Source organism: Euleptes europaea, chromosome 14 (genome assembly GCF_029931775.1).
Source record: "Euleptes europaea isolate rEulEur1 chromosome 14, rEulEur1.hap1, whole genome shotgun sequence".
NCBI lineage: Eukaryota > Metazoa > Chordata > Lepidosauria > Squamata > Sphaerodactylidae > Euleptes > Euleptes europaea.
The window spans coordinates 31,274,661-31,286,926 of NC_079325.1; the positions used below are offsets into that span (position 1 = coordinate 31,274,661).

Sequence of the window (12,266 nt, forward strand, 5' to 3'; positions counted from 1 at the left end):
AAGCAGGGTCAGCCCTGGTTAGTATTTGGATGGGAGACCAACAAGGAATACCAGGGTTGCTGTGCAGAGGAAGGCACTGGCAAACCACCTCTGTTAGTCTCTTGCGATAAAAACCCCAAAAAGGGGTCGCCATAAATCGGCTGCGACTTGACGGCACTTCACACACACACAGTGAAGTGGTAGGGAACTTAAACCCACGTTCCTTTGTAAAGTGTGACACCACCTGGTGGGAGGGGAACTTCGTAGCCATGCTCCTCCATAGAAAAGCAGACCAAGTCAGTGTAGCACTGCACTTACACCGACTTGATCTGTTTTTCTAGGGAGGGGCATGGCTAAGATGATCCCCTGCTAACAACTGTGTACAAAGCAGGAGTTCACGGTTAACTCTACCAGTCCTTTCAGGGCATTAGCCCCAGCAGGGGCCAACAGGCTTGCCTGGGAATATACCCTTGCTTCAGGTGTGTATGCATGAGGGTGGTCACCTTATCCAGTTCAGACCCAGCCTTCATCCGCCCTCAAAAGTTACCTGCTCCTTCAAGCTTCCATCTTGCCAAACTTAACTGTAACATCCCCTTTAAAAAAAAGCTGGCTAAGTGCTACTTCCAACATTGCAACAACAGGACATGGAAGTGAATTTTGCAAGACATTCTTGAGGGCAAGAAAATTAGTTGGAATGTGCAGAAGTGTACAACCCCCCCCCCCAAAAAAAAACCACAGCTCTCTAACTAGTAATGATTAATATCTAAAGGGCTCAAGCCCGAGGAGAAACTCCACCACCTGCCCTAGAAGCCCTGCCCTACACAGCAGATGTGTCAGGCTTCTCTGGGCTGAGTCACGTACACGTACTAACCTCCTGATTACTCAAGAACTTGTGACTAGCAGATACAAGTGTGAACCACCTCCAGGAACGAAAAAATAAGACGCTCAAGGTAATACAAAGTGAAATAAAAGCCGTTTGTGGTATCTGATCTGTGATGCTGCAACATTAAACTATAAACACCTGCAGTAGTTTAAAAAACCCCCCACAGAATTCTGCAAAATCCTTTCACAAAGTCAGACAGGGAATGTGCGTGTGTGTTAAGTGCCGTCAAGTTGCTTCCGACTCATGGCAACCCTATGAATGAAAGTCCTCCAAAATGTCCTATCTTTGACAGCCTTGATCAGATCTTGCAAATTGAGGGCCATGGCTTCCTTTATTGAGTCAGTCCATCTCTTGTTGGGTCTTCCTCTTTTCCTACTGCCCTCCACTTTTCCTAGCATGACTATCTTTTCCAGTGACTCCTGTCGTCTCATGATGTGGCCAAAATACGACAGCCTCAGTTTAGTCATTTTAGCTCTAGGGTCAGTTCAGGCTTGATTTGATCTATAACCCACTGGTTGTTTTTTGGCAGTCCACAGTATCCATAACACTCTTCTCCAACACCACATTTCAAAGGAATCTATTTTCTTATCAGCTTTCTTCACCAGACAGGGAATACCAGTACCTATTTTGCTGTGACAGAACAGACAGAGCAAAGTTTTTTTTAAAAAATCCTTCTTAGAAAACTTACCTATTTATTGCATGGATCGGTGGTGGAGGGGCACAAGACAACCTTGCACAGGCATAATAATCGCCAATTGATTCAATGATGCTGGCAACCACCGCACTGAGCATCCCAATGACGCCTGCCGCGGAAATAGTTGGCAATCCCCACTGAACTGTGAAAGCAAAAAAAAAAAAAAAATGAAATCTCTCTTGGCATATTTAAACATTATATCTTAAGATATCGAGAGTCTCTTGAGATCAGGGAGTGCCAACCTGTATTCTAGGGTCTCGCTCGGCTCTCTAGCACACAAAAATTGACCTCTTCCACAGCACTCGGGCTTCACCATCAAGTGGGTACCAAATAATGATAAGGACTTCCAACATGCAGTTAGAGATCACATGCAGACAGGTAAATGTACATATTATGTATAAAATAAAAATTATCTGCAGACACATGGGTTGTATCTGTATCTTACAAAAGGCAATCTTTTCCCTTTTCCTTATGAAACTATAGCAAAAGCATACCCTGATTTATATTTGGTAGGCTCACCAGAGACCAGATAACACTACCTTGGGGACTGGACTTGCTGCTTGTCCCTGTCTTAGACTTCATAAATATTCCTGGGCTACCATCAGCTTTCAATACTCATGTGGTAAACAAAGTATCCAGAAAAGAAGGGACTGTTCTGTCGCCCACCTTATATTATCAACAGTACCTTCAGCTTAAACCTACACAACTGGCCAATCCAGCCCAGGACTGTTGACTGTAACTTTGGCTGCATCTACACATCATTGGATGTTGTGTTATATCAATCATTTACAAGTGGCTTGGCTTGCCCACATCCAGTTATAAATGATTGCTATAGCAATATCCAATGATGTGTTAAAGCAGCCTGGCAGTGGCTCTCTAAGGATTTTGTTAAAAAAAAAAATATTTCCCAGCTTTGCCTGTGACCCTTTAGAAGAAGAAGCTGAAGATTTTGCCTGGTGTTAATTCCTACGTGCAAAGCACGCACTTCACCACTGAGCTATGGGTCCCCTCCAGCTAATAGACAACTGGCTTCTCTGTATTAAATCAGCTTAAAGCCAAGGAACTAAACTTAACCTGGTTTGCAACGGGCACTGAGGAAAGTTTAATTCCATTTTCAGCTCCAAGAAATAATGAGAAGCAATGCAGAATCCAACTCCAAACACTCATTTCTGCAAGTACATGCTGTATTCATGCAAGGTGCACAAAAGAAGAAAACCAGTAAAGCTGGAGTAAGCACCAAAAAAAAAAGCAAAGCGGTTACAGAAAGACAGCATCTTCTATACTCTGGGCGAAAACGCATGGTCACTTTATCCTCCTTTAATCCCTGTTTTAGCCAGGATCGAACCCACATTAGGCGAAACGCATGCGTTCGATCCTGGCTGAATTCTGATTGAAACAGGGATTAAAAGAGGATAAAGCGACCATGCGTTTTTGCCCTCTGTTTTAGGGAGAAAAGTTTGCTAAATGTGCTTACATGGATAGGGAACCTTGAACCATGGCGCTACCAAGAGGACGCCTTGCCTGGCATCCGTGCGTGCATAAAAGCCATACTTTGTGCTGTCAGGAGGAAAGACATCCGTCACAGTGAAGATGAAGCAGAGCAACCACGACACCAGAATGGCAAGAATGATCTGTGGTTGGGGACAGAAAAACATGACATACTGTTGCAAGGAAATACTGAAAGTTCATGAGCTCAAAGGAACACATTATCAACAGTTCATTAAAAATTTCAAACGGGGGAGGGGAGGAATCTTGTCAGTCTCCCCCTCCCCCTTTTAAATGGAACTGTTTTAAAAACACATTTCCAATCTAAAAGGGGATATTTTATACAATTTCAAAAACTGGGAACTTCTCCAAATAAGCACTTAAGGGATTGCTATTGATCCTTTTAATATAAAAGAGAAGCAACACACTCATCAACTCAAAAAGAAAAATCAATGGATCTCAGGAGCCAAACAAGAAAATAAAGAGGATGGATTCTTGGAGGATGCTGCAGCACAATCCTTAGAACTTCTCAGCAGGTAGATTATGTGTAGATTATGGCAAGTGGGGTGGGATTTGATCACCATCAACCCATGATAGGTAGATCAGCTTTACCCATTTAAGCCAGTGAATAAGTAGCTATTACAGTATCTCATAAGAACAAATCCCCAAAATTAAATTATGCAATGAGGAAATACTTAATTTTTGTGTCAAATTTACTATCAATCCTTTAAAAAAAATGATACCCGGTTTCCGATTTGAGTTAATACATTTTATAAACCTCCACCACATGCCTTCACAGTAGTCTTTTCTGCAAAACATTTGAAATGCCTTAATTCATGGGTAAGATGCTCCCATGGCATGGGTAATTTTTGTAGCCCCTTTTAGAAGCTCTTCCAGTTCTACAATATCCTTTTGGAGGTGGGGCAAGCAGAACCACACTAAATATTCTAAATGTAGGTAACACTCCAGTTTTATATAATGTAAGCCACCGTGGTGAAGTGATTAGAGAATCAGACTAGGATCTGAGACACCAGATTCAAATTCCCACTCTGCCATGGAAACTCACTGGGTGACCTTGGACCAGCCACACACTCAATCTAACCTATCTCACATGGTTGTGGTGAAGATGAAAGCTGTTTCAGGTCCCCATTGGGAAGACAGGTGGAGTGTAAATTAAATAATCAAATAAATAAACGAACGGTTTAATTCCATTCCTTCCATCTTTTCTGTACAGTTCTTCAATGCATTGTTCCCATCTTGTCTTTATTTTGTCCCATTCAGTTAATGAATTTCCATGTTGATCTTTCGGCATGCCTAACCATACTTTAAATTTCCCTTTGATTTCTTGGATCCTATGGAACAGATCTCTTGTTCTTCCTTTTTTCATGTTCTCTTCTATTTCATTACACTGGTTATTACAATAGTTCTCTTTGTCTCTATGTGCAGGTTGCTGGAATGTGAATTTAGACTTCTGATTCTATTTCGGTCACCTTTTACTTTTGCTTCTTGTCTATCTTTTAAGAATTTCCTCAGTCATCCATCAAGGCTTTTCATATCTTTTGGCTCCAGGAATAATCTTTGCTCATTCTTCCTTGATAATATTTCTGGTTTTAACCCATAGCTCTTCCAGCTCACATTCACTTGAAGTTAGTAATGCAAATCTGTTCTTTACATGATGTTTAATCCTTTCATGGATGTTGTTTAGATAATATTTTGGCACTATGAATGTTTTGATGTTTCTCTTCAGCTTTATCTTAAGTTTATCCTAACTTTATCTATTTAATTTCTGTATTGACCATCTGGTGATGTCCATGTATACTATCGTCTGTTCTGTTGCCTCAAATATGTTTGCAATGAACAACTTGTTGCTTCGCAGAATTCCACAAGTTGCTCCCCCACTTCATTTCGTGCTCCCAGCCTAAATCTTCCAACAATATTTGATTCTGCTTTGTTTCCTGCTTTTGTGTTCCAGTCACCTGTGATTGTCAGCACATCTTGTATAGAGGTGTGAGCAATTTCTTCCTGGACACTTGCATAAAAGCTTTCAGTTTCTTCCTCTTTGGCATCTGTAGTTTTTACTACAGTAATTACAGTAATTACTAAAATTACACTTCATTTTTCACAGCTATCTAGCACAAGACTCGCCAACTTTGTGTCCAACTATTTGCAAAGAGGTACACAAGTGGCTGAAATTTCTTGGTTACAACACAAACAAAAACCCGAAAAAGTAGATGTTACCATTCAAGCCCCAGAGCTCATCCATGCTTTTGTTCACAATATTGATTTGGAGATATGGCTGTATATTAGAAAATCAATTACAGACTTTGAATTTGTAAAATAAAGAAACTGGGAAGCTTTCATTTAGATAACAACAACAGAAGAAAAAGAGCACAACTAAAACTGAGTGGGAAAATTTAGGTGATTACTTACAGGAAACATTTTAAAAAGTTGCAACCGATATGCAGTCCATCCTTTCTTGGACTTGTAAATTGGTAAAGGGAATTTGACATTTCGGGCATACTGAGAAAACAACAGCACTAGGAAAATAGTCCTAAGGAAGAAGAGAGAGAAAAAGCTTATTAACTACTAACAGAACAAGTAAAAGTTAACCCAGCAAATACGTTTGCACTCGCTATACTGAAGTATACTTGTAAATTTAATCACACAGAAACAACTCCAGCCAAATCATCATAGTACAACAAAAATTCTTTTCGTTTTAGAATCAAGGAAAACAAAAGGTTAGCCTTTTGAATGGAACAGTATTTCATGCTGCCCTTTTGTTTCAAAAAGCACTTAACAAATATGAGAATTTAATGAGCTTGGCTTTTGAGCTTTACATATTAAAACATCACCATGTCTTTGAAAGATGTGAAGTTCTCACTGAGGGTTGTTTTAGCAGCACTGAAATTCCAGAAAGGGCCTCATTTTGAAAAATCAAGGACTAAACCACTTGCCCAATCCTCAGGGAGAAGCCTAATGAGCATTTTTCATCTTTTCTGAGTCACAGGCCTGCAAAACGTCACATTAATTAGGAATTACAAAGTGTAATAAAAGGTTGCCATGAGTCGGAAGCGACTTGACAGCACTTAACACACACACAATAAAAGTACAGTAATAAACTTATGAGAGCCAGTATGGTTTAGTGATTAAGAGTAGTGTACTCTAATCTGGAGAACCTGGTTCGATTCCCCACTCCTCCACATGAAACCTGCTGGGTGACCTTAGGCCAGTCACAGTTCTCTCAAAATTCTCTCAGCCCACAGGGAGGCAGGCAATGGCAAACCACTTCCAAACGTCTCTTGCCTTGAAAACCTTATAGGGTCGCCATAAGTCAGCTGTGACTTGACAGCACTTTCCACAACCACCAATAAACTTACAAAAATCATAGCATATTAAAAATTGTTTATTCATTTAGAATCTATCATGTCAAAGGGAGATCAAAAGGGAAAGCAATGCAGATAATCTACAGGACATATTCTGAAACCTGGGAACACAGCAATGAAGATAAATAAAATAAATAATCTATACCCCACCTTTCACCCCAATAGGGACCCAAAGCAGCTGACAGCATTCTCCTCTCCTTCATTTTATCCTCCACAACAACCCTGTGAGATAGGCTAGGCAGAGTGAGTATGTCTGGCCCAAGGTCACCCTGCAAGCTTCCATGGCACAAGTGGGGATTCAAACCGGGCTCTTCCAGATACAAGTCCAAAACTCTTAACCACTACACCTCACATGCCACAAAAATGGGAGCCAGGGGACTAAAGTTTTAATACCTCGTTGGGGGTGCAACTTGAGTACAGCTCAATAACATGAGAATGTTCAAGCTGATCCAGCACAAATTCTAAGTAAATGTATTACTTAAGAAGAAGAGACAATAGCAGTGCCAAACTAAGCAGAGTTAAAACCACTGAAGTCCACAGGCTTAGAAGTCTGTTTAGGATTGCTCTGTAGATTTAATTGGCTAAACCTATTATTAACCTAAATGAAACACAACCAGCGTCTCCAACTCCTTTAAAACTTGGATTTGGCACACGATCAGAGATGACAAGACTCACTGGAAAAGACAATAATGCTAGGAAGGGCTGAAAGAAGTAGGAAAAGAGGACGACCCAACATGAGATGATTGACTCAACAAAGGAAGCCACGGCCTTCCGTTTGCAAGACCTGAGCAAGGCTGTTAAGGACAGGGCAGTTTGGAGGTCATTAATTCATATGGTCGCCATAATATGGAAGTGACTTGACAGCATGTAACGGACACGGTGAAACTGAAGACTAGACTAGATGAATGCTTGTCAGGGATGCTTTAGGCTGATCCTGCACTGAGCCAAGGGGTTGGATTAGATCCGTGTTGGCGAACCTATGGCACGTGTGCCAAGTCTGCACGTCGAGCCCTCTCTGTGGGCACGCGACTCCCCGCCCGGCTTTGAAGGGCTCCGGGCTGCCTGCAGGCAGCGCGGAGCCCTTCAAAGCTGCCCCGCCCCTGGACTCCATGCCGCCCAGCTGCGGAACCCTGCCCGGGGACAAAACAAAAGAAAAGGGGCAAACTTTTAATTTAAACAACTTCCCCGCCCCAAAAGGCGGAGAAGGCGCCTTCTGTCCCCTGCAACTACTGAGCGGGTGCTCCAGCCAATGTTTTTGTATTGATCTCCCCAGCAGCCCCGCTCGGAAGGAACCCGGACGGGCCCCTCCCCCTTCGCGTCTCCCGCCGCCGGACTGTTCCATTCCGAGCGCAGGAAGCAGGGAGATCTCCAGCCCTGGGCCAGCGACCTCCTCGCCGCCGACTTCTCCCACTCCTTCGACCCGAACGTGGTTCGGCGGAGGAAGGGCCAGCGGCAGCCTCGAGACTCCCGGCCGAGCGGGCGGCGGGGAAGGCGACGGAGCGGCCGAGCCTCCCAGCTCTCCCACCCCCCTCGCCCCCTGCTCATCCAGCGTCCCTGCGTCCTGGGCTGGGATGCCTGGCGGCGGCAGCAGCACCTGATTTGAGCTCGGGCTTCGGAAGAGGCTCGGGAGCAAGCGAGCGAGGCGGAACAGCGCCACAGCACGCATGCGCGCTCGCTTTTGGGGTGCCTCTCCTCCCCCACTCCACAGCAGCTCCTGCCCACGCAGCTTTCCTTTGCCCAAAACCAACAGTGGGGACGCAGCCCGGCCCTGGCTTTTGCCGTGAACCGTTTTGTGTGGTGACTGTTTGCCGCCAGTTTGTTTTTTAACCTCCCACCCGGGGGTGGGGGGGAGGTGGGAAGGCTGAAGCCCGGTCGCAGGGAGACGGCTGTGTGTGTGTGTGAAGGCTTTTCTCTCTTTTCTTCCTTTTTCTGTCACTCTCCTATTCTTTCTCTCCTCTTTTTCTGTCTCTTCCCCCCCCTTTCTCTATTTTTTCTCTCTTCTCTTTCTTTCTTTCTCTCTCTCTCTCTCTCTCTCTCTCTCTCTCTCTTTCTTTCCTTCTTTCCCTGCTTCCTTTCTTCCTTCTTTCTGTCCTTCCTTTCTTCCTTCCTTCCTTCTTTCCTTCCTTCTTTCTGTCTTTCATTCCTTCCTTCTTTCTGACCTTCATTCCTTCTTTCCATCCTTCTTTCCCTGCTTCCTTCCTTCCTTCTTTCTGTCCTCCAAGCATAGCCTCCCCTAGGGTTGCCAACCTCCAGGTGGTGGATGGAGATCTCCTGCTATTACAACTGATCTCCAGCCAATAGAGATCAGTTCCCCTGGAGAAAATGGCCACTTTGGCCATTGGGCTCTATGGCTGTGCAGTCTTCCTCCCCAAACCCCGCCCTCCACAGGCTCCACCCCCAAAACCTCCCACCAGTGGTGAAGAGGACCTGGCAACCCTAGCTTCCCCCCCCACACACACACACACCAGGAGATCTACGCCCGGTATGGCACCCGAACGATGTTATAAATATGCAAATGGCCCTTGGCAGAAAAAAGGTTCCCCACCCCTGTTCTAAACTAAAACTTCAGTATTCAGGTTAAATTGCCGCATTGGCACTCGACGATAAATAAGTGGGTTTTGGGTTGCAGTTTGGGCACTCGGTCTCTAAAAGGTTCACCATCACTGGATTAGATGGCCTCTACAGCACCTTCCAACTCTTATGATTCTATCCCCTGAATACCAAGGGTCTATCTTTGCCTCTGCTGTCATCTGAGGCACAGTAACAATACTATGATGAGTGCCTGAATACCAAGCGTGGGGAAAGGACCCATTCTGTCTCTGCTAACAGAGATTAAAGTAGCTTCTTTCCCTGTGCCAGCCTGATATACTGGAACTCTTGGTTTAGTATCGAAGGCAAAAGCCTCAGTAAGCAAACTCAAGATGAGTTAGGTTTGTGAATAAGAAAACTTGTTATTTGGGGGGGGGAGTGGGAGAGAAAGAATTGTAATAATTCAATACATAAGAAAGATATCCTAAACTAACAATCTCTACAAATAAGCCCAAGACTTCAGGTCATGTAGTCAACTCATTGGAGCACACAAACTAAACATCTGTGTGCCATTACTCACATTCAGACTTTCAATCCTGGAACAAGAGGATATCTTTGGCATTCATCATAAAGGCAGCTCTGAGAAAAGCTAATCCATCAAGAACACAACCTTGATGTCCTAAATAAAATTTCCTGAAATTCTAGGAGGGCCAGTTACAGCCCCACAGATCAGAGAGCAAAGCTCCTTCCTGTTCAAGACCACCTCTAATCCAAAGAAAACAAGTCAAGATTTTTGTTCCCTTTCAGGCAGAAAGATTTGTTCACCACAGACATATCATTTGGAGCCATGACCCTTCTGTTGACCATGAATGAATAAAAGGGGGAAAATTCAACACTTTATTTGCACTAGAAAGGAATCTAGATCTCTTTCAAAAACATACAATAGTTTTAAAATACGGCTTCTATTTGAGAACATCTGACCTAGTCCTGTGCCAAATTCAGGGTTCAATTTTACGGTGAAAATTGAACCCATGCTGGACAAGAGTGGCAGAGTGGAAGAGGAGACGAAGCTTGCCAGAACCTTACCTTCTGCTCTTTTGTGCCAACTTGCAGCCATTGTTTCCTCAATTGGCTGATGAGTCTTACCCACTGATTTTGTTTCATTTGGTTTCTTCACAACATTATTACAGCCAATCAAAATTGGGGCACGAGGACCTCATGGTGCCATGTATCCAATTGGATTTGGCTAAACAATGTCATCCCTGAGGGTGAACAAATCCCTCACGGTGCCCTGGTGTGCAGGAGGTGATGCGTCCACAATGGTATGGCAACTAGGGCGATGCTCCCTCGCCCTATCTAGTAAAGCTGACAAATTTCAACTGTTACATGGATATGGATGAGTATCTGTAAAAGCGACTGGACCACAGCCAGGAAGCACTGGACTAATTTCCTTATTAAGAAGAACCATGTTCTCTCTTCCAGTTGCATTCAGATGGTGCAGTCCATCCTGCCCTTTCAACATTTTACACCTCATTCTCTTGCTCCCCAGCTCCCTGACAGCAGAGATCAACTCGGCCTTTGAGGTCTCCAACGATCCCACCCCTCCCCTCAGCATCCTCCCTGAACCCCTGCAAACCTCACCCAGATGTGACTGCACCCTCTCCTGCAATTTGCAAATGCAAACAGCAAACCCAGACTGCGTGGAATGTCTTCCAAGTCCCAATTCTGAGACAGGGCGCTGCTTGGCTTTTGCTCACCTTTTGAGCTTTTGCTCAACCAGCTTCATCTAGGCAGCAGAGAAGTTAGGTGGCAATATGCAGGTTGTGGGTAGGGGGTATCCTTGACTTTTTCTTACAGGTTATTTTGCTTTCCTATTAAATACAGCCAACTGTAAAGCTCCTTATGATCTGCTTATAGTGATTACAATATGAAGTGGAACTACACTCACTAAGATTTATCTTTTAAAACTATCTGATGCCGAATTGAACAGCAGGCTTGGCCTTGAGTTCTGTTTAGCTCATTTCCTACTAATGCTCATTTCCACAACATTTGTTTAAAGTAAAGAAGAGATCCTGATCAAATCAAAGACACATTTCATGTTCACCTATCATGCATATCTAGACAGGAATATTGCCTCTCCCCCTCCCAGTCTCATGGTCCAACTAACACACTTGTCAGAGCCCTGCAACTAGTGACTTGTCTTGGGTAAGAAATTCTTTCTTTGCAAACAGATTGCCAGACCCCCTGCCAAAGCTGTCCTGGTAAAAGTGGCCTGACGTGATTTAGGACTGGCAGAATCGCAATCAGCCTTCTTCAGCCAAATAAACCCTCCCATCTACCTTTCCTTGCAAGTAATGTGTCTGAGAAAAACTCCTCCAAGCACAGGTCTAAGACAGAAGCAACATCTGATCTGTTACCAAATAAACAGATTTCTTTTCTTCTTTTTGTTATTCAGTCTAAGCACAAGACTCATCAAAAGAGAAGGACAGGGCAACTTGAGCCTTAGACAATTAAAAAAAAAGTTTGACACAGGTTTCTCTGGTAATCACATACACTTCTAATGCACACAAGTTATGTCCCAAATCAAAATTCCTTCCACTAGACTATGAATCTACTAGTGATCAAGAATGCTTATAAAAATCAGGGGAGGCTTTATGAAATACACTGCTGTACTTCTGAACATATGAATACGACACCACTCTTGTATGTAAATTGCCAGCCCCAGGCCTCACATATGTAATCATTTTTTTCCAGTAAGTATAACAATGACAGTAAAGCTCTGCAGCTGTTGCCCAGACGGTCTGCATGACCAAGTATTAGTAGTTAGCAGCAGCAGCTAGCTACTACCATGAATAGGAGCGGGTATAAATGAACAGAGGGATCCAAGCACCCCCATTGATGGTATTACAGTCACAGCCAAGCACTACCAGTGCTGTGCCACCTCTGGAAGTAACTTTTGCAAGGCAAAGGACTCCCCAGAGTTACCTCCAATATCACTTCATACCTGCTCAGTATCATAACCTCAGAATAGCTTTTACCTCCCTCCAGTTTCAAACCATGCCAACAGCTTGGATAGCTGGACGTTACTTCTGAACACCATGGGCCTCTTGCCTATGTATTTGTGGAGCCGCTCCAGAGGACCTAACTCATTACACCTTATTCTGTCCTCTTTACAAAGAGCCCAGACTTAAATTCCTCAGAGCGATTCTAAAGGGCCTAAACCTTTCTCCAAATTCAGAGAAGCTGCTCTTTCTCCTATCAGATGCCAATCGTTATCTACAAAGTGTCACTCTTTGCTTTAGCAGCTAAGAAA

General features: G+C 43.8%; 1 protein-coding gene across 1 annotated transcript in view; it reads right to left on the bottom strand.

Annotated features, from left to right (window-relative positions):
- SLC23A2 (solute carrier family 23 member 2) overlaps positions 1-12,266 on the bottom strand; it is a 45,426-nt gene that overhangs the window by 10,330 nt on the left and 22,830 nt on the right. Inside the window, exons 8-10 of the mRNA XM_056860284.1 lie at positions 5,472-5,592; positions 3,031-3,187; positions 1,551-1,698 (exon numbers count right to left, since the gene is read on the bottom strand). Of these exons, the coding sequence (XP_056716262.1) occupies positions 1,551-1,698; positions 3,031-3,187; positions 5,472-5,592 (426 nt within the window). The remainder of the gene's footprint in view (positions 1-1,550; positions 1,699-3,030; positions 3,188-5,471; positions 5,593-12,266) is intronic.